The 14,815-nt window shown below is 29.9% G+C and overlaps 1 protein-coding gene across 1 annotated transcript in view; it reads left to right on the plus strand.

Annotated features, from left to right (window-relative positions):
• LOC126888542 (odorant receptor 94a-like) overlaps window positions 1-14,562 on the plus strand; it is a 53,521-nt gene extending 38,959 nt beyond the window's left edge. The window contains exons 4-6 of the mRNA XM_050656888.1: window positions 4,187-4,291; window positions 10,871-11,026; window positions 14,387-14,562. Coding sequence (XP_050512845.1) covers window positions 4,187-4,291; window positions 10,871-11,026; window positions 14,387-14,461 — 336 coding nt within the window. The 3' untranslated portion in view covers window positions 14,462-14,562. The remainder of the gene's footprint in view (window positions 1-4,186; window positions 4,292-10,870; window positions 11,027-14,386) is intronic.
• The last annotated feature ends 253 nt before the right edge of the window (window positions 14,563-14,815 follow it).

Below are 14,815 nucleotides of genomic sequence, written 5' to 3' on the forward strand. Positions count from 1 at the left end.
GTGTTGCGTCCATGATATTTTTTACATTATTCGATAACACCACATCTCAACAATGGCAAGTCTATCTTCAGATGAGCCCGTGATTCTCCAGGCTTCGACTCCGTATAAAAGGACAGAGAATACGTAGCAACTCAATTAATTAATCACTAATTAATTTTTAATTAATTCTAAATACATATTACAACTATTTGCAGATCATGTAGAAGAGGAATCTGAGTCTCAAGGAGAGTCTAACGAAGAAGAAGACAGTGAATATTTAAGCTCAGATGAGGAGTTTGAAGAAGAAGTACAAGATTCGGACACAGAATCAATTTAGTTTATACTTTTATACTTTTCTACCTATATCTTTATAATAATAAATCTGTCTTTTTCTATTATATTTGCAAAATCTATTGTATAGTACGTATTATTTTCCTTTAATTAAGAAAAAGTTACTTAAAAAACTATAATATATAATAATTACTCTGACGTTTCGAGGCACAACAACATGGGATCGCCAGGTCACGTGATTTTTCTCGAGCGAACGGACTCGCTCAGGTACAACAGAGGACGCAAACAGCTATCGGTATACGCTCTTTCTCACACTCCTGTTTACCTATAGCGCTTTTCATTTATATGCACGCGTAATTTGTTCGATCACATGGCAGTTGGAAAATTTCACCAAAAAAAACCTGTCTTTGTAGAATATTTATTTTTAATATTAAAAAATACCCTGTCAAAATAATAATTGTACTTCCCTGTCCTGAAGGAATGTACATAGCTTTGCATGTATAGTTGTATATTTTATACTCGTTAATAGTATGTACAGATTCAGATGAAATCTTCTGAAGTTCAGATGCATCCCCTGAAAATAATCCTGGGGCGCCCATGCAAGTATCTTGCAGAGTTAAAATCGCCCTCAAATCGCCTGGCCTGTTTATTTTCTTTATATTTGAATATTTAAATTTACTTTAAAGTCACGTCAATGATATTTTTTGTAATAACAATTTTTACCCTTTTTTTAACTTTGGGGGGTATTTTTGGGGAAAATAACCGCTACCCTCCAGCCAGACCGGCATTTTTGTATTAGGCTATCATGGAAGAGTCACCTGAAAAATTTTCAGGTTGCCTAAAATACCTACTCAAAAATGTCTCACAGCTCTTATACTAATAGCTTCAGAACAAGTTAATTATTATTGTGAAAGCTTTAGGTCTTCCTTTTATTTTAATCTTGGACGGTAATACTGTTTCATTTATAACTAAAAAAATATATATTAATTTATAGTCTTTTATCTTTTTCGTACTGTTTTAAAATGTTCTTAAACTCGTTAAAAGAACTAAATAATTGTCAAAACTCCATAGTTAATTTAAAAACAAACACTAAACAAATAAAAAATAAGAAATCACTGACACTCTACCTTTTTTATTTGCGTACACGTTAACGTATACCTAGAGACAACCTTATATTTAGGTATATTCTTCTTCTCCTTCTTTAGTTTATTAGCCTCCACCTACTTGGGTATTTGGCCAGCTCATCGTCGTGGAATAAGTCAAAAATATTTATATTCTAATGACATTTATCGTATGTGATTGTATTAATATATACCAGTTTGTTAAAATTGGAGTTTTATACTGTTTTTAAAGGAAGGAACGAAGGTTTACTATTGAAAATAAAACCATTTTGTAAAAGTAAAAATTTTCTATGAATAGTTCAAACGATCAAAAACACTTGTAACGCCACATAAATGTATTTTCTACTGACGTTTATAACGTCTAATTTAAAATTCTGTTTACTTTATTGGAAAAATGTAAATGTACAACCCAGTGACGTCACGACGCGTTTTGGACCACCTGCTTTAATTTGAATTTTTAATCGTCTTTAGGGGCCAAACGAAAGACAAACAAAACTTTTTTATCTTTGTTACATGTTTTAAATTATGTTCTGTTGTGATTTATAACATTTTTTTCGAATTTAAAAATTCATGCAAGTTCCCTATTGAAATAATATTGAAGAATAATATTTCAATTAACTAACTAATAGCTGTCGTCTACCCTAGACTAGCTAAATTTCCCAAGTTGTGAGTCCACCTTGTCCTAATCAAAAACATGAACAATGAAAATCCAGAATGGAGCAAACAATACAATATTTAGCTAATCATGTTTATTTTTCATAAAAGACATTATTAATGTATTAAAAGATAATATACAAGAGTTTAATGGCCGCTTTTACCAACGACAAATAGCAGTTTATTCTATGAATAAAGTTATTCAACCAATAAACTGACATTTCTTTATTTTACTAACGTCAAATACGACTTATTTTATTTATTTATCAAATAAATATTTACTTTTCTATTACCTTGGCAAGTTAATCTCGCTGTAAATATCTATAAGAAAGTAAATTCGTCCGTTTAACTTTAAATTATCAAAATTACCGGGTGTCCACTTATATTTTCCCCCATTTTAACTGCCTATAACTTCTAAACGGCTCAAGATAGAAATATGCGGTTTTCGCTGAAATGTTTTATTTTAGTAAAAGTTTTGTCTGAATTTACTGAATTTTTTATATCGCTGTCAAATACGAAAAGAAAAATGGCGGATTTTTTAAAAAAAGTTGTTGACTTTTTTTTAAAGGAACACCCAGTATATTTTTTGTAAATTGAAAGAAAGGTCATTCACCTATCCAGCGATATAAAGTTTTTCAAAATCGGTTGTAAAATTACTGAGTAATTAATTTTTAAAATGAGAGGTGCAACGTGGATATCACATACCTAAATAACATAACTAAGCAAATTGATATTATGTTATGTGATTTCCACATTGCATCTCTCATTTTAAAAATTAATTGCTCAGTCATTTGACCACCGATTTTAAAATAATTTATATCGTTGGATAGGGAAATGACCGTTTTTTCAAGTTTTTAGGTAAATGACCATTTTTTATGTCGGTTTTAAATAAAAAATGGCGGATTTTTGGAAAAAAACGTTGTTGACTTTTTTATTGAAACACCCAGTATATTGTTTTGTAGCTTGAAAAAACGGTCATTTACCTCTCCAGCAATATTAAATTTTTTAAAATCGGTTGTCAAATGACTGAACAAATAATTTTTAAAATGAAAGATGCAATGTGGAAATCACATAACATAATATCATTTTGCTTAGTTATGTTATTTAGGTATGTGATATCCACGTTGCACCGCTCATTTTAAAAATTAATTACTCAGTGATTTGACAACCGATTTTAAAATAATTTATATCGTTGGATAGGGAAATGACCGTTTTTTCAAGTTTTTAGGTAAATGACCACTTTTATGTCGCATTTAAGTAAAAAATGGCGGATTTTTGGAAAAAAACGTTGTTGATTTTTTTTATTAAAACACCCAGTATATTTTTTGTAGCTTGAACAAACGGTCATTTAACTCTCCAGCAATATTAAATTTTTTAAAATCGGTTGTCAAATGACAACAAATAATTTTTAAAATGAAAGATGCAATGTGGAAATCACATAACATAATATCATTTTGCTTAGTTATGTTATTTAGGTATGTGATATCCACGTTGCACCGCTCATTTTAAAAACGAATTACTCAGTGATTTGACAACCGATTTTGAAAAACTTTATATCACTGGATAGGTGAATGACCTTTCTTTCAATTTACAAAAAAAATATACTGGGTGTTCCATTAAAAAAAAAAGTCAACAACGTTTTTTTCAAAAATCCGCCATTTTTCTTTTCGTATTTGAAAGCGATATAAAAAATTCAATCCATTCAGACAAAACTTTTACTAAAATAAAACATTTCATCGAAAACCGCATATTTCTATCTTAAGCCGTTTAGAAGTTATAGGCAGTTAAAATGGGGGAAAATATGAGTGGACACCCGGTATATTGAAACAAAATAAAAATATAAACGTCCAATAATTTTATTCGACGAACAACTATTCATTGATTTATTTGTTGTTGGTAAAACCGGACCTAAGTAATTTTATTTGTTAACAATAAATAGATATATTAAAAGTGCCATGCACCACTTGAATCTAACTTCAACCCGTGAGTAATGGCCCGTGAGTAACTTTTGCCCGTGAGTAATGAACTATTACTCACGGGTAAAGTAATGGGTGTTATTGTCTATTCAAAAATAGTGAATAATGAGCATATTATTAAACGATCGTAGAAAAAAGAAATCATTGAATTAAATTTAATTTTAGATTAGTTTTAAAAGCATCCAGTTTGTACTACTTATTACATATTTGAATTGTATGACGTGCCAAATAGCAATGTACTGTTGGTATGGACATCTATTGATGGAAAGTGTAAGTATTGCCTTTATGTAAGTGGTCATTACATATCTATGTAGGATGAAGGTTGTTTTTGTAATTTTCAGGATCTTTGATTGAAAGTTCTGTTATTGGTTATTCTGAAATCTTGAAAGTTTTTCTGAAGCACCAAATTTCCACCTGCTAGCAATCTAGTTTCTATTCCAAATGTAGTCTCTCTGCTATCATTGCTTCTCTTTTCCACACGGCTAATCATCTCTTCAACAATACTTTTTAGAATCAAACGACACCCGACACGGATTCCAAATGTCTTTTCCTCGATTGACGTATAACTATTGTGTAAACGGCCACACGACGATGGGAAAATTTTAAGTTGACCGAAACCGAAACCGATTTTACAACACTGATAACCGATTTCTATTTTAGATCCCAATTGGCTAGTTCCAACTTTCAGTTTCATCTTCCCCATCCCAATACGCAGTACACCATACACGTCACCCACCGTTCTTAGACATTTACTTCGGTTGCCTACACCGACTAACCAATGAAATTAAGCCCGCGATTACGTCACGAGAGTACAGTAATTTGAATCGTAATATGATTATTCGCAATTTTTATGTCTTTTGATCTATAGAAAATAGTAAAAGTAGTTGTGAAATAAAAATATTTAGTGGAATATAATACCTAATTATGGAAAACTGTTGATATTTAAGTGGTTTTGTACTTAAACTTAATTTGGACTGGTAGTTCACGTTTTTCCAACGTAGTACAGAGAAATAAGATTTTTCTCGTGACACATCCCCCTCCAGGCCGAAACCAAATTTTTTGAGTAGTATGGACATCTATATTATTAACCTATATGTTTCCTGCAGCCAATTTTGATGATATACATAGTTATAAACAAATGAAGATCAAAAAACGCTAAATTTTCGCTTTTTTCGTCTATTACCAAAAAGTTAAGCAATTTAAACAAATTTGAGTGTAAGAAACTCATAAATCGTATAAAAAACTTAAATATGGCGTTCGCTGAATATGTCCATCCTTATTGGTTGCTTAGAAAATTGCAAAATAAATCATAAATTTTGAGTTTTCAAAAATATTCATAACTTATGTAAAAATTAACTTAGAACCTTCTTATTAGACGGAATGCTGATACTTCTTGTACTTAAATTATATTTTAAATTTCAAAGCAATTGGTCAAATAGTTTAAAAGTTATTTAATTTGTTTATCCCAAATTCATTTTTTTTGCAACACTACAAGTCAGAAAATTATGAGGCTACAATCATACTTCGGACAGTTTATGAAAGAAGAACATTTATACTATTACCATTATTAAAAATGAATGACAAAAAATAATTTTAAACAGTGTAAAATTATTTTGAAAAAACATGTCGATTTTTTGCTTACTTATAAACAATTAGAATAACTTTTTAACCATTACCTGTAGAAAAATTATTTTTTCATATTTAGAAAGACTGAATTTTTATACACATTTAGAAAGAAAAACAACTGTCCTAGGACAATTAGGGACAAAGTTAGCCCCCCCATTTATTTAATTCACATGTTTTTGCAAAATAATTTTGCAATATTTATAATTATTTTTTGTATTTTTTTTTTAATTAAATTAATACTGTAAATTTCCTTCTTCCATAAACTATCCAAAGTATTACTGTAGCTTCATCATTTTCTGACTTACAGTGTTGCAAAAAAAATAAATTTGGGAAAAACAAATTAAATAACTTTTAAACTATTTGACCAATTTCTTCGAAATTTAGGGTATGAATTAAGCACCATAAGTCTCAGCATTCCGTGTAATAAGAAGGTTCTAAGTTAATTTTTACATAAGTTATAAATATTTAAAAAACTCAAAATTTATGATTTATTTTGCAATTTTCTAAGCAACCAATAAGGATAGACATATTAAGCAAACGCCATATTGAAGTTTTTTATACCGTTTATGAGTTTCTTACTCTCAAATTTGTTTAAAATGCCTATTTTGTTAGTAATAGACGAAAAAGAGAAAATTTACCGTTTTTTGATCTTCATTTGTTTATAACTATGTATATCATCAAAATCGGCTGCAGGAAATATATAGGTTATTATTATAGAGGTCCATATTACTCAAAAAATTTGGTTTCGGCCTAGAGGGGGTTGTGTCACCAACCAGCAATTTTTTTTTCCTTATTTCTCTGAACTAACGGTTAATGCAAGATTTACGGAAATCTAGGACTTAAATCTCCATTCTACACTGAAAATTTGTCGCTTATACTGAATTTCCATCAATACTAGTTAAATACCGTCCTTAGCGGTCAGTTAGAATTATGTGAATTATAATTACTTGTATAATTTATTGTAAGAATTTAAATAATAGGCAATTTTGGCCACACTACAGCCAGTATCTGAAATTTTAAAATGTCATCAACATTATTATAACGTTAAAACAACGAAATTTTAACGTTTTCGTTTACCTACCTTATAAATATTCTGATTTAACGTTTGTTCCAACACAACGAAAAATCGTCATGTAACGATCTCGCTTCTGCGCGTAGTAAACAAAATAATACGTTCTATGGGTTATTTTGATTACTGCGCAGGAGCGTGATCGTTACATGACGGTTTTTCGTTGTGTTAGAACAAACCTTCAAAGTTCCTACATTAGGTACGGTCTACAACAATTAAAAATAACTTTTCATGGGCAATTCAAAATAAGTTTTTACGGGAAACAACACCAAAATTTCAATTACAAAAATATAAAGTAAATTAGGATATATAAGATAAATTAATAATAACACAAATAATACACATACGTACAAAATAATACACATTCAAAAATCAAATATCATTACCACAACAAATTTAAAAATGGTCTTATGTACTCTTGTAACGTAAGTCAAACATTTTTAAATCTCCCCACTACAGTCGGAGTAGGCAACCGTAGTAAATGTAAGAACCACGCATATCACCGACGTTTATACAGGGTGTTTCATTAATAATTGTCCATATAGTAACTGGAGAAACCTTAGCACAAAATACGAAGATTTAACCTAAAACACTTAAATAAAATGTGGTTGCTTACTGAGTTACAGGGTGTTTTATCTAAAAATTTAAAAAATATTTTTGCTCAGCATTTTAAAACTATCTGACGTATCCTTTTCATACTTGGCAGTAAGTATAGGTACTGTACAAACTACTAAATTACGTTAAACAAACGTTTCTGGCTATTACCAGCGGCGTACGACGGGGGAAAGTGAATGGTTGACCCTTTCCAAATTCTACGCCACTGGCGGAATTGCTATTTTAGTTTAATTTTTGGATTCTCCAATACTTTCTATGAAAATAATATACTCTTCATTCGTAACGATAAAGTCATTAGTTTTCGAGATTTTTGAAGTTAAAAATGAAACGACACGGTTATTTTGATTAATGTATTGTGTCGCTTCATTTTTAATTTCAAATATCTCGAAAACTAATCATTTTATCGTTACGAATGAAGAGTATATTATTTACATAAAATGTATTGAAAAATCAAAAAATTACACTAAAATAGCAATTTCGTCAGTTGCGTAGAATTTGGGAAGGGTCAACCAGCCACTACCCCCTGTCGTACGCCTCTGGTAGTAGCTAGAAACATTTATTTATCTTAATTTAGTAGGGTGTACAGTGCCTACACTTTCTGCCAAGTATGATAAGGATACGCCAAATAGTTTTAAAGTACTGGGTACAAATATTTTTTTAAATTTTAATCATATGAATCATATCATAAATTAATCAAAATAACAGTGCCGTTTCATATTTAACTTCAAATATCTCGAAAACTAATAATTTTATCGTTACCAATGAAGAGAATATTATTTACGTAGAAAGTATTGGAGAATCTAAACATGGCACTAAAATAGTAATTCCTCCAGTGGCGTACAATTTGAGAAGGGTCAACCATTCACTATACCCTGTCGTACGCCTCTGGTAGTAGCTAGAAACGTTCGTTTCTCATAATTTAATAGGGTGTATAGTAGTAGCTCTTTCTGACAAGTATGAAAAAGATACGTCGAACAGTTTTAAAATGCTGAGCAAAAATAGTTTTTAAATTTCTAGATAAAACACCCTGTAAATCAGTAAGGAACCACATTTTATTTAAGTGTTTTAGGTTAAATCTTCGTATTTTGTGCTAAGGTTTCTCCAGTTACTATATGGACAATTATTAATGAAACACCCTGTATATCGATTGATTAACTTCGTATAATATATTCTTTAGATAGTATCGATATCAATAATGTTGTTCTGAAGCTATTTCCTTGTGGCATTATTTAGTTAAATTGCGGCTTATTTCTCATTGATGTCAATAATATTGATATCGATTCGAATGAAGTATGGCAAACAAAAGCGTAATGTAAATGTAACATTGTAACCCATTGGCTATTGGCTATTGATTAAAAAAACCGAACACCGCTTTTTGTAATAACCGTTTTTTTTTACCGGTTATAATTGACAGGTTAAACCGTAAGTAAAAAAACGGTTAAACCGAAAACCGGTGTTTTGTCAACAAACGCCATTTCTAGTGGGTACTGACGCTTCAAATCTATGCATGTATAAACTCACCCTTATTGGTTATTTTTATGTTAAATAATTTTGTGGAATATTTTTTGTTAACTATCTGGTCTATTATTTTCTTTATTAACTATATTATAGTCCAGGAACCGAAGCTTTTCACCTCGCAATTTTTACAGAATGGATCGACTTGCTTGAAAATTTGATAATAAGTACTGGATATACCAAGAATCAAAATCTATATGATGCCGAAAGGCGCTTTTATCATGAGGGTGGTTGCCACCCCATCTCGGGGGTGGAAATGTTTTATTATATTTTGACCGCAAAAGTTAATAACAACGTTAATTCTAAGCAAAAAATGTTCTGTAAATACCTTTTTTTAATAAAATTAATAGATTTTGATTTATTCGCTATCGAAAGTGTTAGTTTTATATCGAAAAAATCAATGTTTTTCTATATAGGTACTCATTTACGATTCACTCAATTTTTGCCGTAGAAAAAATTTTTCACACCAATTTCTTGGGAATTAAATAACCTATAATTTCATATTGAAACATTTTTTCGTATCTCTGATACTAATCTTTCTATTCCGAAGAAAATGGCATTTTTTACCAAACTACAAAACTTCGTTATTCGCTTATAACTCCATTTTTTTAAAAACTAATCGTTCTAAGCCAGTCAAACTTCTACATAAATAAAGAATAAGGCCAATGACTAAAAACACCGCTAACTTACATTATTGTGCTTCAAATTGGGTGTCTCCATTTTTTTTTTTTTCAAAAAAATATGTGTATTGATTTTTTAACCTTAACTTTTTTATTTTTTATCTTAGAAAGTTTGGTAAAAAATAATTTTGTAGATTTTTACAAGATCTATAAGGCTGTTAATATTAAATCCTTTTAAAAACCTCAGTCGCAAAAAGAGGTGACTTTGAAAGGGTTAGTAAAGGTGGTTTCTGCGTGTTATTACAAGTTTTACTTATCAATAGCTCACTCAATTTTTACCGTAGAAAAAATTTTTGCAAACCAAGTTTTTGAGAATTATATAAGCTACAATTTCATATTTAAACATTTTTTCGTATATCTGGTGCTAATCTTTCTATTCTGAAGAAAATACCAAACTACAAAAATTCGTTATTCGTTTTTAACTACATTCTTTTAAAAACTAATCATTCCAAGCCGGTCAAACTTCTAGGACCTATTAATATTACATAAATAAAGAAGAGCAAATAAGGTCAATGACTAATTTCAATTAGGGTAGTGATTAGGAGGTTGTTTTCGATCAATTTTTCGCTGAAAAAAATTGTGACTGACATTCTTTTCATTATGAGTCACTTAATTTTTAAGCCAGAGACTTTTTTGTATTTCTGCAGATAGATATTTTTAACTATTTTAAATTAGTTTGAACAAGTTGTCCTCGAAAAATGCATAGTTTATCCGTCTTTTGACTTTGAAACTACAATATTTAGCATTTGACGAAGAAGAGATAACATATAATAAAGTATAACTCGATTACTATTGGTCTTAAAGAAAATTTAAAAAACCGTTTTTTTTTTATTTTTTCACAAGGTACATTTTTGTTAAGTAAAGTTGTTTTGACAAAACAAAAACTTTTGGAGTTATTAGCAGAAAACTGATTAAAAACATTGATTTTTTCGATATAAAACTAACACTTTCGATAGCGAATAAATCGAAAACTATTAATTTTATCAAAAAAATGTATAAAACATTTTTTGCTTAGAATGAATGTTTTTACCAACTTTTGCGGTCAACCATCCCCATGGTAAAAGCGCTTTTCGGCATCATATAGATTTTGATCTTTGGACTATATATTAATTATTTTCAAATTTTCAAGCAAATCGATCCATTCTGTAAAAATTGCGAGGTTTTGTCATATTTTAAGCTTCATTACTTGGACTAATAGTACATACCTATTCCTTTATTTTAAAATGTTTTAAATTACCACATTCAATTCTGTGCGCCATAAAAATAGCATCTCCTTCCTTTTATAATACGTTTGTGAAACGTTTACTATCAAAACATGTAAGAATTTTTTTGTATTTATTACAGAGCAATGAAATATCGGATGCCTGTTATTCATCCGAATGGTTTGAATGCGACCTTAGTTCTCAAAAAATGTTTCTGACTATCATGGAAAGATCAAAATATCCTCTTATTCTGAGAGCTGCAAATTTTTTTACGTTGAACCTACCAACATTAATGACCGTAAGTATTTTATCTATCAATATATTTACCTCAGTAAAAGAACAAAAGTTTTGGTATTACATTACACCTCCATATTGACTTGTTAACTTGGTTCTAAATGCACATGTGTCTAGTTGATACCCAACATGTTCATTTAATGTCAAACATATTTAATTTTTTCTTTACAGAAGCCTTTTAGCTTTTTCAGTTAATCTTATTCTCAATACGATTTAGCATTTTTTTCGATCCTCCCATTGTCCATCCTCTAATTAATTTAATGTCCATTCCTTATACTCATGACTTTAGGAATTCCCTCGCTTCAAGTTTTTTTTGGGCATCCTCTTTCTTTCGATGATGCAGTATCCAATTGAGAGCTTGCTTATGTACACTATTTCTCATGATCATCTTTCAGTGCGTCACAGTTTTTCGATTTCGTTCTAACGCATTAAATTGTATGTGACAGAAAAAAAGGCACGTCGGTGATTACATTTCGTCGGTGACATATTTATAACATTTATTCTAGTTATTCTAGTTGTCGATAGATGGCGCCATAATAAAAAAATAATTTTTTTTAATTAGATAATAATATTACAAATATAATTTGTATAATTTATAAGACTATACAAATCAAAGAAAATACCATTTTATAAATGCAAGAAACACATTTGATTTGTTTTTATTCCAAATTGAAAATAAAATGTGACAACTGTCAGATTTAACTAAAATGTCATGTTAGAATAAATGTCATAAATGTGTATTATCACGGACTTACCCTTTTTCCTATCATTTGTTACGCACTGAAAAATGATCATGAAAAGGACAATAATTTATTCTAGTTCGTTCTCTGTACGTGTCTGTACCAGATAAGTTGTTTCCTTTCGACGTCAGTAATAATTGTGTCCCGAAATTACATTTTTGTTTTCTGACATTTTCATTTCTCACTTTTTTCGTTCTTGATATAAAACTAAACTATATTCTAAATGCATCCATTTCGGTCGTTTTTATTATTTATTTATGACCCCAATAATCCTGATCGCCTTAAGGATATAGCCGCAAAATGTCGCGTGTCAAAATGTTCAATGTAATTTAAATGTATTTGGAATTAAAAGTCGCACTAAATTTTCTCTTTTTTTTCACCCCTGTAACCTATCAAAATAAACATTATAGAAGTTTTTAGGGACCCTTGGCCCTCGGTAGTAACGCAATCTTTCATTATGTGCTTAAATTTTTCAAAAATACTTATTAGTTTTCTCAGGATTCGAAACAAATGAATACATTTAAAACACCTTGAACATTTTGACAGGTGATATTTTGCGCCTATGCCCTTAAGTATTGCCTGGTTATTTGTAAACTGTTCGAGAAATCCTGTTCTGTATGTTAAAGATATTCCCGTTCCTCAACATTTACGTTTCCACTTTAGTAATGTCTTTTTAATATAGACTTTAATAGTACATTGTGCAACAAGTGCAGAAAGGTACTAATTTCGAGTGCCGCAATTCAAACGAGTGAGAAATTACCTTTCTATACACACTATACTTTTTCTACAACCACAGTTTTTGCTAAAAATAAAAATCAGAATTTCCAAACGAAGATTTATTATAATAATAAATTATGAATTTTAAACTGTATTTAATTAGTTTAATCAGTAATAATCAATTTAAATTCCTTATACCTAACCAAATTACACAGAATATACACAGTCATCGCTAGGCGTGAATGATCTTATCCATTATATCAGTTGTGTGCGTTCTTTTTTAGTACAGTTGAGTCCGCGAGTCTTTACTCGTGCGTCATTAATACCTGGCGAGATAAAACACATACTTTTTATTTAGCAACATTCTCTTCCACGCAGGAAATTAATGACAAACCAACTGCCGCCTGTTATTAAATAAAAACACGACATGTTATTTTTATCAACGATTTAGACTCAGTGCATTGAAAAGAGATAGGTACAAAGAAAGACTATTGGGGATTTCTTCCCATATTTTAAGTACAATTTCTGACGTTTTGGTTTGTTTACTTTTGTGGCTGTCAGTTTGTTGAATTTTTGCTGTTATTTTGTCGAATTTTTGCATTTTGAAGTTTTTATAGTATAGAAACAGTTGTTTTCACAACTAATTTTATATTGAAGTTAGAAATTTTGTGATAAGTTTATGTTATTTTACGATAAATTTTGACAACGTACAAAGCTAACCTCATTGTTGACACAGTTGAATGCTTGTGTTTATGGTTCCGCCAAAGTGAATAAAATAACAAAAAGAAAATATGGTATTGATTTTCTTTATAAATTGTTTATTTATTTATTAATCGATGATATTAAAATAATTTATTAAGCTACTTCAAATGTAGCTGTAATTATGCACCAACATTTTAAAGCAAAACTTAAATTTGACATTCTATTTGTTTCTTTTGTATTAGTAATAGTTCAACGTGGCAGAAACTGTACAACACAATACCTCTAAATTTTGGAATATATTTTGAAAAGTTTTGCTTAAAATATCAATGAAAATATGAAACCAGCTTGTACAATTATTTTGATATCCTCAATCCTTCCAATGAATGTCTTAGTACAATTAAGATTTGAAATAAATTGAAGCTGGGCAGTTTTTCTTGATTTGCCAAAATTTTAATTTTTGGACAAGTGTTGTTTTTCAAATAAACGCTTTAATTATAGCTGACGAGTTAACTGTTTTGAATGATAAATTTATTAATTTAAAATTTACATAGTTCAGTTTTTTTAAGTTTCCTATTAATGTTGCAAACTTCGTTTTAATGTATGTAGTCTCCGACGTGACGAGAAAAATTTAAGCACTAGCAAAACATAGGCATTACGTATAGTTTTTAAAAGGTGTATAATAAAATGATTTTTTTTAGAAAAAGTTTTCACACGAATAGTTAATATGTGGTCTAGGACGTTTCATCGCCGCCAGTTCATCGCCGGCGATTTAATACTATTTAGTATCAAATTTAGGGTAAGTAGAAATAGAACAACAAATTAATATAATGATATTTTTTATCTTTTTAATTGTCATAAGTTTTGAACTGAATTTAAGTCGTGTCGTGTCATCTCCCATAATACAAAATCAACTGACTAACTGGCATGAAACGGACGGACCGGACGGCGATGAAATGGACTGGCGATGAACTGGCGGCGATGAACCGGCGGCGATGAACTGGCGGCGATGAAACGTCGCATTCCGGTTATTATGGGAGCAAAATAATAGATGTCAAATAACATATGGCTACTCGTATATCGTTAAAAGATAATCTTCGAAATAAAAATTGACCTGTTTCAGCATTTTCATAAAATCAAATGAATATTGCCAAATATCAGGGTTTATAATTAGTATATTAATTATTCTTTTGTTTATGAATTTTTAGATTCTCAGATCATCGTACTCCTACTTCGCTGTGCTGCAACATATATACAGTAACAGAATTAAAGAAAATATTTAGTCATCAAAATAAGTAATATCGCCTTCTTCACTTGGATTACGTAGATAAATATTGTATGTAAAGTAGCTAGTTGTTTGTTAAAAGTAAAACTGGAGGCACTATGTTTTTTCTTTTATTGCAAAAGCTACATAGGTATACAGAGTGTCCTTAAAGATTGGTCATAAATTATACCACAGATTCTGGGGTCAAAAATAGGTTTACTGCACCTCACTATACAATAGTGCACACAAAAAAAGTTACAGCCCTTTGAAGTTACAAAATGAAAATCGATTTTTTTTCATATATCGAAAACTCTTAGAGATTTTTTATTGAAAATGGACATGTGGCATTCTTATGGCAGAAACATCTTAAAAA

This window comes from Diabrotica virgifera, chromosome 7 (genome assembly GCF_917563875.1).
Source record: "Diabrotica virgifera virgifera chromosome 7, PGI_DIABVI_V3a".
Lineage (NCBI taxonomy): Eukaryota > Metazoa > Arthropoda > Insecta > Coleoptera > Chrysomelidae > Diabrotica > Diabrotica virgifera.